Raw genomic sequence first — 17,960 nt, 5'->3', positions numbered from 1 at the left:
AAAAAAAAACATTTTATTGGTTTTAGTATTTTTTATATATATAGAATGTAAAATTTTATTAGATTTTTTTATATTTTAAATATTTTTCTAAATATTTAATATCTAAAAATATTTCAAATTTATTTTCAAAAAATATTATTATTATTTTTTTAAGAAAAAGTAAAAAATTATTATTATATGGAATAAAAATAAAAATAAATAAAAGAATCTACTCATTGCATTGTACGGGGCCGGAAAACCACGTGTCCGTACACCTGAAACCGGAACTCAAAAAAAAAAAAAAAATCAACGCACCATCTGATGCGACCCCCGAACTTTCGTATAATTGCATTAGCGCCACGTCCTCAAGAAATATCATTTGTTCACGCAAGTGGCATTACCGTTATTACTTCGAAAACGATGGCCATTATTAACCTCTGGCCGCCAAAAACCCTAGAATGTGTGAATTTTCTCCTTCCCTCAATTTCGCTGAGTCGCTCTCGAAAAGGCTAGGGTTCGATTTTGATGAACGTGTTTCAATCTATCGCATCTCCGTTTCGCGATGTCGAAGAGGTAATTTTATTATATTTTTTCAAAAATTATTATGTAATCTTCGATTTTTTGGGGTTCGATTTTTGTTTGGGTGCTGAGAAGCGGGAAGAAAAGAAATAGAAAAGGCGTCGATTATTACTTTTTTGAAATGAAAGATTAGAAAGCAAGTATCGGCTTGGTTTTGTGGTGGAAAACAGAAGCAAACGCATGAAATTTTTATGTGAGTAAACAGCGATTCAGCTTGATTCTGAGCTCCGGATTCTCAGTTAACTCTTGGAAATCTGTACTTTTAATTTTTATCTAGGGTTTCAATTTGGTGGAGGAAAACTCTTTTCCCCAAATTTTTGTACAATTCTGTGACCTATATGGTTCGAATTTGATTCTCTTCATCTCTTGAGCTTTCTCAGTAATTGAACCTCAAATTCCAATTCTGCGAAGAATCGTTTTTCCTAAATATTGTGATCAAAACATGTATGAAGGCTTGATCATGATGGTTTTTTGCTTTTTCTTGATTTTCTTGTTCTTTAGTTATTATTGTGATGAACATGGTGTGAGATGGCTTGAATTTTTCAAGTTGGTCTTTATTTCTGTTCTGTTCCTATACTTGTAGATATCGACCTCTTAGGATTTGTTTGGTCATCTGTTTATATATGGACTAATGATTGGAATTGGAAATTTGTGTTGATAATAGAGTGAAATTATTGGTGCCACATAACTGGAATGTGCTCTTGGGCCATTATATAGTACGATTTCATTTTTTTTTTTTACAGAAGATTTTGGCAAAAATGTATTAGTTTGTGTATCTTTTAATTATTATTATTTTGATTGAGAGACAGGCAGATAAATTCGCAATGAATAAGATAAAGGGTCAATCTCAATAAAGGGAGGAAGAACAAAAGCAAAAGAAATGAATCTTCTTAGCTTATTGACATATGCAATAATTTTCCCTTGCCTATGGTAGATAGCTCGATCGTCTATATTCCTAACTAGGTTTTGTACTTTGGTACACTTTATGGTGTGAGAGTCTCCATTTATGCATCCTTCACTGTGGATGTAAAGCTGTTCTGGTTTTATGCTCATGTTGATTGAGACAATTCGGTCTTTAAAATCTCTAGTTATGTATCCTTCATTACACAGGTAAAGTTATTCCATACATACATAATATTTGGGAAACCGATGTGTTTAATTGAATACATAATGTTTACAACTGGAGTTTCAGACAAATAAATGGTCCATACATGCAGTGCTCTCGTGAGTTGCTGTTTTAACCATGTCGAAGAGACTATTTATATGGCTGCAGCATCAAGACTTGCATATATGTGTCTTGATGCAAAATTGAATTTTTTTGTTCATTCTCGTGTGCTATTCCCCTTTACTGTTCTAGGCTTGACATAGTGAGCTATATTAAATTTGATGATGGATTTTCATATTTTTCAAGTAATTATCATAAAACCACAAATTTAATATATAGAGGCAGTCCTAAGATGGAGATATTGATATCCCAAATGCTGGATGTAACTGTTGAATAGGTCTATACAGTACAGCTGCGGCACGCACAAAACTTTAATCGGTGGTTCTTATTTTATCTCAACAAAGGCATGGAATGATAACAAGTGGCATCTTCATGTTTTAATTTGTGAAACAAAACATTCCTTTGCCTGATGTTAGATTTCTGAAATGCATTTGAGGATTATTTATTTTGAAATCATTTCCTATCATGGCTTTGCAAAGCTCATTTTCTAAGAATAGTTATCTCACACTGTCTCTTCAGTCCTGAGTCAGCTTGTCTTTCAGCAGCAGCTGGAAGACAACTGATGTTCTCATAACTTCATGTTTTGTACTTCCTTCAGGGTACTATGCAAGTTCTTTGCTCATGGAGCATGTCTTAAAGGGGACCATTGTGAGTTTTCACATGATTGGAATGCCTCACCAAATAATGTAAAATTTTCTGACTTTCTTAGAATTGACCCATAAATCTAGAGGCTCCATTATATCCTTGTTTCCTCATCTTTGTGTTACAGATTTGCACCTTTTATCAAAAAGGTGTCTGCTCATATGGTAGTCGATGCAGATATGAACATGTTAAAGTTTCTCATTCTCAGCCTTCTGCTCCATCTTCATCAACAAGTTCTCACCAGTTGCTGGTTCCAGATTCTGCTTCTCTCACTCATCCTTCTAGAACTGTAACAAATGGGTTGATTCCAGCCCCAGGTGTCCCTCCAGAGCCATCAACTTCTAGTCGACCTTTATTTCCACCCACTCAACCAGCATGGAATCAAGAGTCTAGGGATCAGGATTTCTTAGAAAATAATATTGGAGAACCTAGGACTGATAGGCCAGCTGACCAGTCCATCTGTTCATTTGCTGCTGCTGGTAGCTGTCCACGTGGGGAGAAATGTCCTCATATTCATGGCGACTTGTGCCCCACATGTGGAAAACATTGCTTGCATCCTTTCAGACCCGAGGAAATAGAAGAACATTTAAGAACTTGTGAGAAAAAGCAAAAGCATCTTGAGGCATTAAAACATAGTCAAGAAATAGAATGCAGTGTGTGCTTAGATCGTGTTCTTTCAAAGCCCACAGCAGCTGAACGGAAGTTTGGATTGCTTTCAGAATGTGATCATCCATTCTGTATATCCTGTATCAGAAATTGGCGTAGTAGTTCACCAGCCTCTGGAATGGATATCAATACCGCATTGAGGGCCTGCCCAATTTGTCGCAAGCTTTCATATTTTGTCATTCCGAGTGTCATTTGGTATTCAACAAAAGAAGAAAAGCAGGAAATCGTTGACAGCTACAAAGCAAAACTCAGGTAATGTCATAATAACCATGTGGGCATCAGTGTTTACTATGCATTTACAAACTGTTTTTAGGTTAATGTTTGGCTTAATGAGTGCGCTTAGTGGGCATACTTTATGTAGCTTAGCCAAGTTTGATTTGACAATCCACATTTCAGCATTCACTGTATGCTTGGATTTCCATAGTGGTTCCCTTTTTCATACTTGTATGAAAAAAAAAAATACAAAGTTTTGATTCAAGAATTGTTATTCCTTGGTTTCCTGCTTTTTGGGTTCAGATAATTTTAACATTGCATCTGTATATTATATAATTATATTAATTAACAATTAAGATAACTAAAGAAGCTCAGGAGTTGTTCATTTGTATGGTAATTGTTATTTTTGGCCTTAGTGTTTTCTCCTCTCGCAGGTCTATTGACTGCAAGCACTTTGATTTTGGAAATGGGACATGCCCTTTTGGCACTAGTTGTTTTTACAAGGTAAAATTTGTTGTCATGCTTGTTAATTATGTAGAGTATGTTTTCTTCTCATCTGGAGTTCAACTGATTATAAATAGCATTTAGCTGGAACTTGTCTTCTCATCTGGAGTTCAACTGATTGATTATATTGTCATAATGGCATCTACTTAGAACTTGTGCTGTTCCTCATAGAGCATGAATTTGAAGGTGAAGCAACTTACTATCATGTGTTCATGAGCAGTGTTTTCCCCTTTCTCTTAGTTAATATTAACTTTTTGTAAAAATAATTTCCTTGATGTGTTGTTTATTTTACACCCAGTGAAGTTTCTCTTCTTGTGGGTTGAACATTTTTCTTCAGTTTACTAAAAAAATTGTTTCTTAATAAAAGCCATTGCATTCTCAAACATTTGGTTGTCTTTATTGGTTGCCTCTGTATAATATTTTTACCATCTTTTGGGTTATATTTTATATCATGTGATTGATTGCAATACAAACCATTGAATCATTACTGTGGGGGAATTCTGGTGTCAAAATATGTCTATCAAGGAGTTCTCAGAAAATATTAACTCAATAATAAACTTTCTTTGGAAAACAGCAGTGGCAGACAGTCACGGATTCCTTCCCTGGCCTTTCAAATTGCAATGCTATATGTGTGTATAAAATTTCATATGTTTATGTTTATACGTTCCATCGTCTAATATTGCTGTGGAAAAGTAGCAAATAATTTTCTTTGCCTTTCCAAGTATTTTGGAACGGGTTCAAAAAATGGTCAAACATTTTATGCCTCTGTCCTGTTTTCTCTCTCTCTCTCTCTCTCTCTCTAGTTACCTTGCCAGTTTCTGCTTTTTCTTCCCCATCAATCTTTGTCTTCTATTGTTAGAGCACAATCATACCATTTTGCTTATCAATAGATTGTATTTGAGGATGGTCCAAGAGATGCTCCAAAGAGGCTACTTCAAGATACAGTCCTCAGATTAATGTTCCTTATCATGTTAATCATTTACATTCATCTCCAAGGGTGGTAGCTTTATGACTCCTATAATAGATACCATGTTTGTTGTTTCCAAGACATGGTCAAGCCAGGCTTGTATGAAGTTTAAAACTTTTTGTTTTGCAATATACAATATACGATCATCTTGCTGTGAAGAAGATATTGTGCCATCTCATTTTTAACGTAATCAATGTAAAACTTTTTTTTCAGATATATATATATATTTATAGATAAAACCACAGAAACTTTATTAGAAAAAGGGAGCTAAAAAGCAACTCGAAGCATACAGGGAGTATACACGAGATGCCAAAAGACAAAAAACACACAAAAAGGCAAACACTCACCAACCCTTGACTAGAACCCAACCAATCAACAAAATTAATTAAAGATCGGGGTCCTCCATCTGAACAAAACTTAGCCCAAGAAAAGAGATTATAAACAAAAGAATTTTTCATTCTTTGAATCGACAAAACCTCATGATCAAAAACTATCATGTTTCTTTCTTTCCAAACCATCCAAAATAAACAAAGAGGAGCTGCCCGCCAAGCCTTTCCACGCTTCTTATCCACAAAGGAAGCGGATCATCCTATTAGAATGTCTCTAACCGTAAGCGGGAGGACCCAATTAACACCAAACAAAGAAAACACAAGATCCTACAAAACCCTCGCCTTGGGGCAATGAACAAGGATGTGATTTATCATCTCCTCTTCATCACAACACAAGAAGCACCTGTTTGCTAAAATCCAGCCCCTCCTCTTGAGTTGATCTTGGGTTGGAACCTTCCCTCAAGAAGCTTCCCAAGCAAAAAAGCCCACCTTTGTAGGCACACAAGAAGCACCTGTTTTTTCGGATATTCTGCTTTATTTTCCTTTGTGTTTGCACATGGTGCTTTTGATCAGATCAGACATCCTTATTACGCTTATTTTCATGGACATACTGTTAATGCAGCATGCATACCGTGATGGTCGCCTGGAGGAGGTAGTTCTGCGTCATCTCGGGGCCGAAGATGGACATGTTATGATCGCTAAAAATATCAGGTTTTACATTGCATCTTCTTTTCTTGTCAATTTGTTCTCTAATGATCGATCAAAAGCTGCTTTCTGTGTTCATTCTTTTATTCTTACAAAATGGAGGGTATTTTCAGGCTATCAGACTTCCTTGGTGGCTTGCATATAAGGTGAACAGTGCTGTTAAATCTTCTGAGTGTAAGTTTCAGCTCATGGATCATTTTGAACTTCCCTTTGTTGTATGCTTGTGCATTAGACATGAGTCCAAGCCCATGTTAATTAATGAAAGGAAGTCTACACCATATAGCATGACCTCTGTTGTCTGGTGCTGGGATTGAGATGCGGACCCTGGTTCCTCCTCAGGTTAACTCTTCTCCTTTGTTATCTAGTCACCAACCTCAGACCATATCATAGCATAATGATTGCTGCTGGATTTTCACAAGGCATTACAAATTAGTTATTTCTTTGCCTGCTCTTCCAGTGAAGATGTTAGGTATTCTCTTCTGTGCTGCGATGTGTTATCCCGTGATTGGTGACCAATGATTGGAGAAGCACTGAACACTCTAGGATCCTAACTTTTAATTTACAATGGCATTCTAGTCCCTTATGATAGTTTACCATGGCCTTGATGGTCAAAGTAGTGTCTACTGAAGCATCGATCACCTCAGTATAACAGGTTCCCCCAGATCACCTATGCCATTTAGCAGAGATCAACTGGTTTAATCAAGTTTATTTGTGCAGGATGTCTACTACTATGAACTATGAAGGAAATGTGTGCTACTTTACTTTAGATGCCGAAGATCTCAATTGCCAGTGTCACTCGCCAGTTATTTTTAAGGTAGGTGTACTATCTCATCTTATGGGTCCCAAAGAATCACTGTTCTTTTTTGTTCATCAAGATGATTTCATGTAACCCGAGTGGACCCCTCAACTGTTATATATTTCCGTCTTGATGTGTGTTGCATTTTGATAATTTGCATATGACCAAATCATACCAATGAGGACACTGGAAGTAAATCATTATAGGTCATTGCTTTTATAATTTGTTCACTCCACTTCATCTGGTATTACCTATCGGGAGCATGTGCATGGGGAAGTTTCCAACCGCTTATAGAAACCTGCTAACCTCTTGGATGAACGCCATTTTCCAAATTTGTACTATTTTAATTTACTTAGTTTTAGATTTCTGAGTAAAAATTTCTTGGTGAAAACTTCGGCCTGTTTGATAACTTTTTTTTAAAAACAATTTCCTATAAAAAAAAAATGATAAACAAACAAACAAACAAAACAAAAATCAAAAAACAGTTTTCCAATTTCAAAGACATGTTTGGAAAAATTTAGACGAAAAATAGTTTTTTGAGAATTTATTCTGAAACTAGTGGCAGTTTTTTTAAAACAAATTTGAGTTGTTTTTTGGTGTTTATGTCACGACTCTAAGAAACAATTGAAACATAGAAAATAGGTCAGGTCAGGAATATTGCTTTGTGTATAATTGTGCAATGCCCTCTACAGAGAATAGACCAAAAAAACCCGTTTTAAGTTGAGTTCTCATACAGAATTTTGTTCCCAAAAACAGCATAAAATTGTTTTTAAGAACTATTCTCATAAATCCATTTTCAAGAACCGTTCTCTAAAATGCTGCCAAACAGATCTGACCCAAAGATATTTTTGGGTCCTTAGAACGGGAAAACCAACCAACAGAAAATACATATGAGAAGTTTTGTATTATTGTAACTTGTCAAGTATGTTGTTTTAACCTTTCAATTGGTGTTGAATGCAGAATTGCTTGGTGGAGTGGACCTCGAACAAGGATTGAAGGCAGGGGCATGGCTGGCTATGTAATAAAATGCATCTAAATTATAAGTGAAATAAAACTAGACGATAACATCATCAGAATGGCCAAATATGTTTGAGGCTTTCAAGATCTATATGCTTGCCAGTCAATATTTTCCATTAATTTCCCCCCTTTTAAAGAACATTGAATTTGAATAAGGGAAATGCCAGTAGCTGTGTGTTTACAACGTATGCCCGCCTGCCTGCCTGCCTGCTCCAATCAATAAGACACTTGGGAACTAAAATCTCTATAGATACTGGGTTTTACTGTGATTATTGGCGCTGTATTGCTTGATATGATGAACTGGGAAAACATTATTTATAAGGTTTTTTTGTGTCTTTTGGCTTCGATTTCCCCAGGATGCCCTTTCATGTGTGATGAATTCATGCTGGAGGGATCAGATTATTGAAGGAGCAGATTGGACTTGTGGAAATCTCGATACTTGGTATGTATGAATCCTTCGGGTTCAGAATTATTTGGTGTCATTTTTTGTAGTTGAATCATATTCCAGGTTGTGTTGTATAGCCTTTATATATGATGTACAACGAATGGAAATGGGAGAATTTTCAATAGCTGTCTATTGCTTTTCTTTGGTGGGTTTGGTTAGGTAAATTTGATATAGGACATACCTAAAACTAAAAGGCAAGCGCCCTACAAGTAAAGAGGATGAAGTCAACCTATATCCCAATTAGAAGGGATATCAAACGCCCAGAATAAGGTACTATTACCTCTTATTTTGCCTTATTCACAAAAGCCCCTTGAAGCTAAATGTCCATTTGGAATGGATGGGGCGGTGCCGCCTCGAGGAAGTTCGCTTTAGCGCTCTTGCAATATTTCTAAAGCAATGACTTTGAGAAAGAAGAAAGACCCAAAATAGTTCTCTTCTCCAAATTAAATTAAAAAGGAAAAGAAAAAAGAAAGAAAGAAAAGATGTGTGAAAGCCAGGAAATGGTTTTTTTTTTAAAATAAAAAAATGGTGTTTTTAAATAATATATTTGAGCTGTTTTTACTTGATTTTTGGGGATTTTTTCTATAAATAACTATATGTAAATATGAAAAATAATTATAAATAAAATATTATATATAAAAATTATTCTTAAAACATATTTAAAAGCAGGTAAAAAGTATTTCAGGTTCTTAAATCAATTTTTGTTTTACAAAATGTTAGAAAATAGTTTTTGAAAACACTTTTTTAAAACTAATTTTTTAGAATTATTTTTAAAAACATTTTCCAAACAAATTGAAATGTATTTAACAAAAAAATTGATTATGGAATCTCAAGTGTCAGTGTAGATTTCACATGGATAAAAAATAAAAAAATAAAAAGAGAGAGAGAGAGAGAGAGATGGCGTATGAAATATTAGTCAATATCATAAAGGCAGAAGATGTAACGGAGTGATGCAATGATCCAAAGGCTTTGAGAATGGCCACCTTTGTGTTTAAATGGTTCAAATCAAGTGTTTTGGGATGAAGGCAACTCAAATAGCGACTTAGCCCTGGATGTCTAGTCAAACTAATAGGAGAACCATCTAGTTTGAATTTGTCACCTAAATGACAAGTCTTGTATATGGGACATGGTCTAAACCTTGAGCTAGAAGAAACTTCTTTAGAATCTTATGCACTTCTCTATTGGATTTTATCAATGATCAAATTTGGATATGTTTGGTAGGATATTTAATTTTTATCGGGTGTAAAATCATGTTTTACTTTTTCTTTTTCAATTTAATAATATTAATTTTCAATTTTTTTTTAACACGAATTTTAAAATGTTAGAAATTAGTTCTTATAATTCATTTGCATCTTATTTATTTTTATCATATCAATGATACCAAGTCTCATATAGGCACATTGAAAATCATGGAAAATGATTTTTCTAGGTGAATATATATTTTTACTTTTTGTTTTGAAGGACAAGTTTCTTAATTTATATGAAAAACAAATAATATAATTAAAAAAATTATGATCCTGATTGGTAATTGTTTTTTAAAACACTTTTGAAAAGCGGTTTTTTATATCAGTATTTGAAAATTGTTCTATGATGTTTTGTAAAATAAAAATTTGCTTGAAAACTTAAAATGTTTTTTAACTTATTTTAATATTTTAAAAATAATTTTTATAGCTATTACTTTATTTTTAATCATTCTACATGTTTGTATAAATATTTTCTAAACAATCCTCATAAAATAATTAAAAAAAAAAATTGTTTGTTTTTTTTTCAAACATAAATTTGTTTTTGAAAATAATTTCTAAACAGATTTTCTATTTTCATTTTTTTAGAAAATAATAAAGCAAAATTAATATAAAAAATATGGTCATGCTTGGTAATTGTTTTTTAAAACACTTTTGAAAAATGGTTTTTTATATCAATATTTGAAAACTATTCTATAATGTTTTGTAAAACAAAAATCTATTTGAAAAGTTAAAATTTTTTTAACTTATTTTTAATATTTTAAAATATATTTAAAATATAATTTTATATTTATTACTTTATTTTTAATCATTCTACATTGTATAATTATTTTCTAAATAATCTTAAAAAAATAATTAAAAAAATTGAAAACGATTTTTGGTTTTTAAACATGTTTTTTTTTTTGTTTGTTTTTTTTAAAAAAACATAAATTTATTTTTGAAAATAGTTTCCAAACAGTCTTTCTATTTTCATTTTTTTAGAAAATAATAAAGCAAGTTTTCAAAAATCACCTTAGGTGTAAATATAAAAAGGTATAACAATTCTTATTCTTATTCGTTAACTAATATTTCGTCATAGAAAAGTTTACAATTCATGTTATACAACTTTCTCAAATTGGTGAAACATATCCTCTTTGAGATCTCAAAAGTTGGAAATCAATGGCATGTTTTGAAAGTGTTTTTTAATTTAAAAATATATATTTGGATATGTTTTTCGAAAATATGTTTTTGGAAATAAATATTTGAAAATATGAATATTTTAAAAACAAAAGACTATTTTTTCAAAGATCAATTGGCAAATCCATTGTTGATATTTAACTATGTAAGTTTCTAAAATACAATTTTATTCCTATTTTTTAGGAATTGTTTCAAAAAAATATTTTTGGTAATTTATTCTAAAAATGAATTATTTTTCAAAATAAGTTTAAAATATTTTCGGATGTTTTTTTAAAAAATACTTTGTGAACATATTTGGCCATGATAAGTTGAAAAAGTAGCTTTTTATTTATTTATTTAAGTTTATATAATTAATTAAAATATTTTTAAAATAGAGAATTAAAAATCATCACTCTTTTATTCACCAAATAAAAACAAAATTTAAAATAATAAAAATAAATAATAATCTCTCTTATTCATCACTGATCATCATATATAAAGAACAACAAATAGATATGTATCATCAATTCCTATAATCTACCACCTCAATTCATAAAATCCCAACCCAAAAAAAGAAAATTCTAATGCTTGAAGAGAGCCATTGCAGCCAAGACCAGCGACGACAACATCACAGCGCCGGAGAGGCCGGACGAATGCGCCGATCCGGCATCCATTCCCGGTGCCGGTGCTGGTGCTCCAGCGAAATCCTGAGCAGAAACGGTGGCGGAAGCGAAGATTGCGGCCACAATGAAGGCGACGGCGATGGCATTGAATGTGATTGCTTGAGCCATTGTGAGAAATCGAGAGGCTAAGAGCAAAGGAAATTGATTTGAAATCGGAGAAAGGCGGAGTGATTGATGGAATGAGAGGGTGGAGGTGGTGAATTTATAGGGGTTTGGGAGAAGGCGTGTGGGACCAGATCAATTGAGTAGAGCGACGGGAAGCTGCGGGTCGTGGCCTTCGTCCGTGTGTAAGGTAGGCGGTTGCTGACTCTTACCTTCAAAGAAAACTCACCTACTAAATTTGAAATTCTTATTCTATAAGAAATCCATAAAAATAATTGTTGAAAATTTTATGCAACTTTTAATAGTATTTAATAGTCTTTTTTTTTCCCCTTAAATATAGGCTAGGAAAAATACATCAAAATAAAAATAAATAAATATATAGATATATTTAAAATCAATAAATTATTTTTATATATATTTCTTCAAATTTATTTTATTAATTTTTTCATTATATGAAGATTAAATAATTTAAAAATATATAAAATTTTAATTAATTGTAATTATATTTATTTTCTTATAATGAAATTGAATATGAATATAAGAAAATCATTTTTTTTTTGTAAAAAAAAAAAAAAAAATCTACTTCATGATATTTTTAGAACTGGAGTCTGATTAAAAATTTGAATATTCTCAATTCATTTTTTATATTTTCAAAAAAATTTTAAAAATAATTTTTATTTATACTTCTTTATTTTCAATTAATATTCAAATTTATATAATTATTCTTTGATTTTGGGACAATAAATATGTTAAATATGTCAAAAAAAAATTATTAGATATGTTTTTTAGTTTGAAAAATAACTTTTTGTTTTTATAAACAATTGTGAAACAAACTCTAGATTTTCATTTAATAATATAATTTCACGTGCTATGATTAATATCATAAAAAAATTATTGTTATGTTTTATTGTATAAAACCACATTCAGTATTTTTAACCATTTTTTTATTTTACATAATAAAGACTTTATATAGAAAGTTTAAAAAATATATATATACATCATTAAAAACTTCAAAACATTTTATTTTTATGTGTTTGAAAGTGATATTTTTTTAACTGACATCTTAAGCAACTTTTAATAAAATTACTTTTCAAGCTTAAAAAGAAAATTTTCACTTATTAAAAGTCAATATAATTGGGTTAAGAAAACAATCCTCCTAAGTTAGAATTGTATTTCTTTAATTTATGTAAAACAATTATAACCTTAATTCCTGCATTACAATAATAATCCTAATTCCTTAATTATGCAAATAAAACCCTAAATTTGCATAAATTATAATGGTCAAGGATTCTAGAACAATATGATTTTTCATGGTCACATTATTAAAAAGATACATACCTTTAATTCATAGAAACATACCTTTAATTTGTAGAAATTGTGTTTTTATCCCTCAACTCTTTCACCCTTAAGTTTTTTCTTATGTGTAATATTGATAGAATAGAACGTTTATTTTCTAGGGATGAGAGATGACTAGTTTTATTGTAAAAATAGAAGTGCACTATCCATCAAAGTGCTTTTAATTTAGGAAACTAACTTCTTAAAAACTTACCTATAGATTTTAGATTTATTATTTATAAAACTATAATATTTAATTTGATATTTAAATAAATATTATATAATAATATACACATGTGCCATATAAAATTCTTACATATCGTACTTAAGACTGTTTTGACTTACTTGTAACTTTTATTAAAATATATATATATATATATATATATATATATATATATTTAAATTCTATTTAAAAAAAAAAAAGTGAGTTTCTACACGCTCATGTAAAATAACTGCAAAATAAAATTTTTTTTAAATAATTTAAGTTTAATGCATTCACTAATCAAATGTAATAAGTAAGATGATCAAATGTGGTATTTATATTATTAAAAAGTAGTACATGAATGGTTGTATCTTTGACAAAAAAGTACATGAAATACTAAGTATTTTTAGACATGTGCTTAAAATTTGTATTTCATAAACTTGAATTTCTATTTTGTAGTTTTTTTTTCATATGGATGTATTTGAATATTGTATAAATTTTTTTAAAATAAATCTAATTAAGAGAGTTATAATATCATAATTATGAAACAAAACTAATTTAATTAAGCAAAACACAAGAAGTGATTAATTGAATTCTAAACTTTTTTCGAAAAATACATTTGATTAAATAACTAATAGTTAATGAATATAAAAAGATAAGGCTAGAGAGATGAAATTTTGGTTTAGTGGTTTGGTGACTCCCATCTACATCCACTTCTCTTTAACCTCATTCCAAGTAAGGGTTCCACTATATCGAGGTTTCAACCAAAGTCTTTAAGTTTACACTTGGATTCAATGGCTCAAATGGGCACATACAAATCTTCTTAGAGTTCAACACCAACTTGAAGTTTCACACTCAAATTTACTAAAAAAATGGGAGTTTAAAGAGCATTCAACCTAACACAATAAATGCTTGAATACATGAGAAGTTAGGATGAATACACATGGGGCGCACTAAAAATGAATTTGCAAGTGAAATATTTGATACACTAAAGAAAAAGAGAGCTTTGAGTGAGAGAAACAAGTAGGTAGAGAGAGCTTAATGCAAATATAAGCTTCTTATTTATAAGTTTGCAACCTTAGATACCTCAAATATAACCGACTAGCCTTTTTTGGTCAAACTCCAATTTGACTATTTGACTAGTCGTTCAATAATTAATTCACAACAGGTAATCATTAGTCCTTTGTAAGGTTTGATTAGACCTTGATTGGGAAAAGGGTTGTCTTGATCAGGAATGCAGGCTTTCTAGAAGAGAGAGAAAGTTTTTCATACCCTTAATCGACCCTCAATTGAGAAAGGTTCAATCGATTCCTAATTAGTTGAACCGATGTAGGACTTCCTTGACCGATTAGATCATTTTTAGCTTGAAACCTATATATCTTTCTGAAATCATTTTAACACCTAGGCAACATTTTTAGGTACCTCTATAGGTTAATTTGGGATCAATTTGCATAATGTTTTTGAAAACATACTCGAATTTTGATAAAATATGATATTTAAAGCTTAATTTCAAGAAAACCGATTATGAAAATTATGCATGAATAAGCTAAAATCCCAATTGAAACCAAGATATTCATTTTACGAAAAGTTCCTAATCTTGAATGACCTTTATGAATGATTGACTTCTCTTTTCTTAGTTTCTTTCAAAGTATTCGTGTCATTTCCTTTGTTTTTTTCGAATAATACTTAAAACTTAACTTGATTTAAACTATTAACGTGCTTAACTATGATTTTATATTATCAAGACATACTTAAAGAGAACCCTTAAACTAACAATAGCAACCCACAATATGTAACATAAATTATAATGCAAGAACAATAAAATAACAAGAGTTTCTTTGATAATATTAAACATCTTTTAGAAGTATTCTTAAAAATAGTTTTATTTATTTTAAGAATGAAATTTTGTTTTACAACTAAACTGTAAAAAAAATTCCAAAATTTATGTATAATTTTATTTTATTTTAAATAATCTACATTGTCTTGAAAAATTATTTTCACTTCAAAACTTGTTAAACATGTTTTTGAATTTAAAAAGCGATTTTATGTTCTAAAAAACTGTTTTTAAAAAATAGTTTCAAAACAAGTCAAAGGCTTGTTTAACAATACTTTTTCCTAAGTGGATCATTTATGTAAAATGGCAAAATATTATGTTTTACATGTCACAAATTTATTGAGTATAAGTATTGGAACCTAAACCAATAATATTTCCATTCAAGTATAATTTGCTTGCTTTATTTTAAGAGTAATTTGATATTACAGAAGTTTTCTTAAATATGAAAAAATAGCTTTTTCAATGAGTTAAAATGAAGTTATTTTAGAAATATTTGACTTTTATATTAAGTTGTTTGAAGTAATAGATTGAAAAAAAAAAGAAGTTAAAACGATAGTGTCCTATGGAATTTGGATGGGTTGACCTAACTCAATTGATATTTTGGTGGGTTTGGACAAATATTTTTAATACTCAAATTAAACTTAATTAAGTTTTCTCAACTCAAGTTTAATTTGGGTTGGACCTGAGTTAAGGTCGGAATAACTCAAGTCTAATCCAAACCCCATTTAATGTTTTTATAATATTTATATCATACATAACAACATTCATTTTATTTTTATTTTTTTTAAATATCAAATTCTAATTATATTATATACTTTTTCATTTTTAGAAAGATACATAATTTTATTTTTATTTTTTTATTATTATCTTGCATTTTTCTCTTATTTATTATTTAAATTTTAGTATAAATATATAATTTTTGTTTTTTTTTTTCAAACATAAATTTGTTTTTGAAAATAGTTGTCAAACAGACTTTCTATTTTCATTTTTTTTTAAATAATAAAGCAAAAACAAAACTATGTTTTCGTTTTCAAAAAGCACCTTGGGTATAAACATAAAAGGGTATAGCATTCCTTAATCTTCTTCATTAACTAATATTTGGTATTAGAATCAACTAATATTTGGTCATGGAAAAGTTCACAATTCATGTCATACAACTTTCTCAAATTGGTGAATTTTCAGTGTATAATAGATGGTGAAATGTAATATGTTCTTTGACATATCCTCTTTGAGATATCAAAAGTTGGAAATCAATGGCATGTTTTGAAAGTGTTTTTTAATTTAAAAATAAATATTTGGATATGCTTTTCGAAAATATGTTTTTGGAAAGAAATATTCGAAAATATGAATATTTTGAAAACAGAACACTATTTTTTCAAAGATCAATCGACAAATCCATTGTTGATATTCAACTATTTAAGTTTCTAAAATATAATTTTATTCCTATTTTTTAGGAATTGTTTAAAAAAAAATTGGTAATTTATTCTAAAAATGAATTATTTTTCAAAATAAGTTTAAAATATTTCAAATGTTTTAAAGAAAATACTTTGTAAAATTATTTAAAAGAAAAATACTTTGTGAACACATCTGGCCATGATAAGTTGAGAAAGTAGCTTTTTATGTTATCACCCCACGTCGTCTCCACGTTCACCACCATGAAGGGGTGATCCTGAAGTGGTCCAACACCCACGTCCTCCACCATGATCGCACATTTCCGCTGCGTTTAAAGAGGGTGTGGCAAATCTGCAGAAACGTGGTATGATGGGAGGCCACGGTTATATATTTCTCATGGTCCCGAACTCGACATCTGTCGTCTTCATTATTCAGTAATACACCATCCATAGGAGATCATCAGAGTTAGGAAACCAAAGGTTGAACCGATTCCAGCAACTTGATCCGATGGCTGGAGGTAAGTAGACTACAAGTCTTTTACAGATTGAATCATGTTGTAAGTGTTCTTTGAATTGAATATATCATGTATAAAATCTTACATTTGGTATCAGAGCCTTGCAATCTTGCCTCTGCCTTGGTGTTAGTAGCTTAGATAATGGTTTCCTTTCTAGAAATAAATTCAAATAGAACCAGAAATTAGGTGAAATGATTCAGCTTTTGTGGTTTACTTCCACCTACAGCCATGCAACCCATTCAACTACAGTGTCTTTTGATCTAGATTTTTTCTTCACCATAAAACCCATCTCTTTCTCTATCTACATACATATATATATATTCACTGCATGCGCAATTTTGAGCCCCATTTAGAGCGCCATTAAGCACCACTGCAGGTGCTATTCAAAACGTAGCTGCAGGCACCATTTAAGGCGTTCCAAAAGAGCCATTTCCAGTGTTTTTTGAGGCTGCAATTTCAGCAGCTGTAGGAGTCATATTCAAGGGCTGTTCATAGCGGCTGCTGGTGCTGGTATCAAGCACTACAGGCGCCCGTTACGAGCGCCATTCAGGCGCTTTCCAAGCGCCGCTGCAAGTGTAATATCTATACACTGTTGATGCGTCTTTCACTTGCGAATGAGGGAGTTGGGCTGCACTCCGATGGATGCAACCCGTCCCAATTGTGGCGGCGATCACATCACTACCGGAAAAGAGGCAGCCTGTCCCATTGGCCGCAGCGTGCATGGCGATGTTGGGGATGAAGCAGTCCACGGGTGGCTGAAAATTAGAAAGATGGGTTTGTGACATTATTAAAAAAAAAAAAAAAAAAAACTAGAGAGAGACTGGGTTCTACTAAGTTTTTTTGGGCCTTGGTATAAGTGACTTTTGGGCCTATTAAGCTTATTGCATGGCAGTGGCCCATTTTACTAAATTAAGGGGCTTTAAGTGTTGGGCCATGGACTGATTGTAAAATTTAGGCCAATTTAGGCAATTATGACCCGTTTGAAATAATTTTATTGGGTTTAGGCACCCATTCATAATTTGAAACCTTTTAAATTATTCTAAATTATATGTGTAAAAATATAGCCTAAAATTTAGTTAGATATATTAAAATTATATCATATAGTTTTAATGTCTAGTGAATCCATATGATTTTTTAAATAATTAAGGAATAGCCACAGCATCCTTAATTATATAAAAAATTATATATTAATAAGGATCACATTATGGACATTAATTGTAATTAACTATATAAATATGATGATTTTACCCCACAGGGTTTTCATTATGTTTATATAATTAATTAGGATAAAATATTAAAATTAATTTTTCCTAATTTACCCACAGGAGTTAGGAAGAATTAATTTAATAAGTTTATCATAAAGATTATAGACAGAAAATATCAAACTATATTCATAATAAATTTCATAATTTAATAAAATAGTTTGATAAAGTCT

General features: G+C 30.8%; 1 protein-coding gene across 4 annotated transcripts; it reads left to right on the top strand.

The window, feature by feature from the left end:
• Window positions 1–424: 424 nt before the first annotated feature.
• Window positions 425–8,199, top strand: LOC117928180 (putative RING-type E3 ubiquitin transferase C3H69). Of its 4 annotated transcripts, none has more exons than XM_034848082.1 (8): window positions 447–552; window positions 2,382–2,469; window positions 2,634–3,343; window positions 3,739–3,808; window positions 5,727–5,815; window positions 5,923–5,983; window positions 6,527–6,623; window positions 7,566–8,199. In XM_034848082.1, exons 1-6 carry the CDS (start codon window positions 542–544, stop codon window positions 5,957–5,959), a joined length of 1,005 nt encoding a protein of 334 aa, XP_034703973.1. In that variant the 5' UTR covers window positions 447–541; the 3' UTR covers window positions 5,960–5,983; window positions 6,527–6,623; window positions 7,566–8,199. The 4 variants fall into 4 exon arrangements, with proteins under 4 accessions (XP_034703974.1, XP_034703973.1, XP_034703971.1 ...); XM_034848080.1 differs by having other exon boundaries at window positions 2,553–3,343; XM_034848081.1 differs by lacking the exon at window positions 447–552 and adding an exon at window positions 559–751 and having other exon boundaries at window positions 2,553–3,343.
• Window positions 8,200–17,960: the final 9,761 nt, after the last annotated feature.

Source organism: Vitis riparia, chromosome 13, assembly GCF_004353265.1.
Source record: "Vitis riparia cultivar Riparia Gloire de Montpellier isolate 1030 chromosome 13, EGFV_Vit.rip_1.0, whole genome shotgun sequence".
In the NCBI taxonomy this organism is placed as follows: Eukaryota; Viridiplantae; Streptophyta; class Magnoliopsida; order Vitales; family Vitaceae; genus Vitis; species Vitis riparia.
This window is presented reverse-complemented; position numbering and strand designations above follow the sequence as displayed.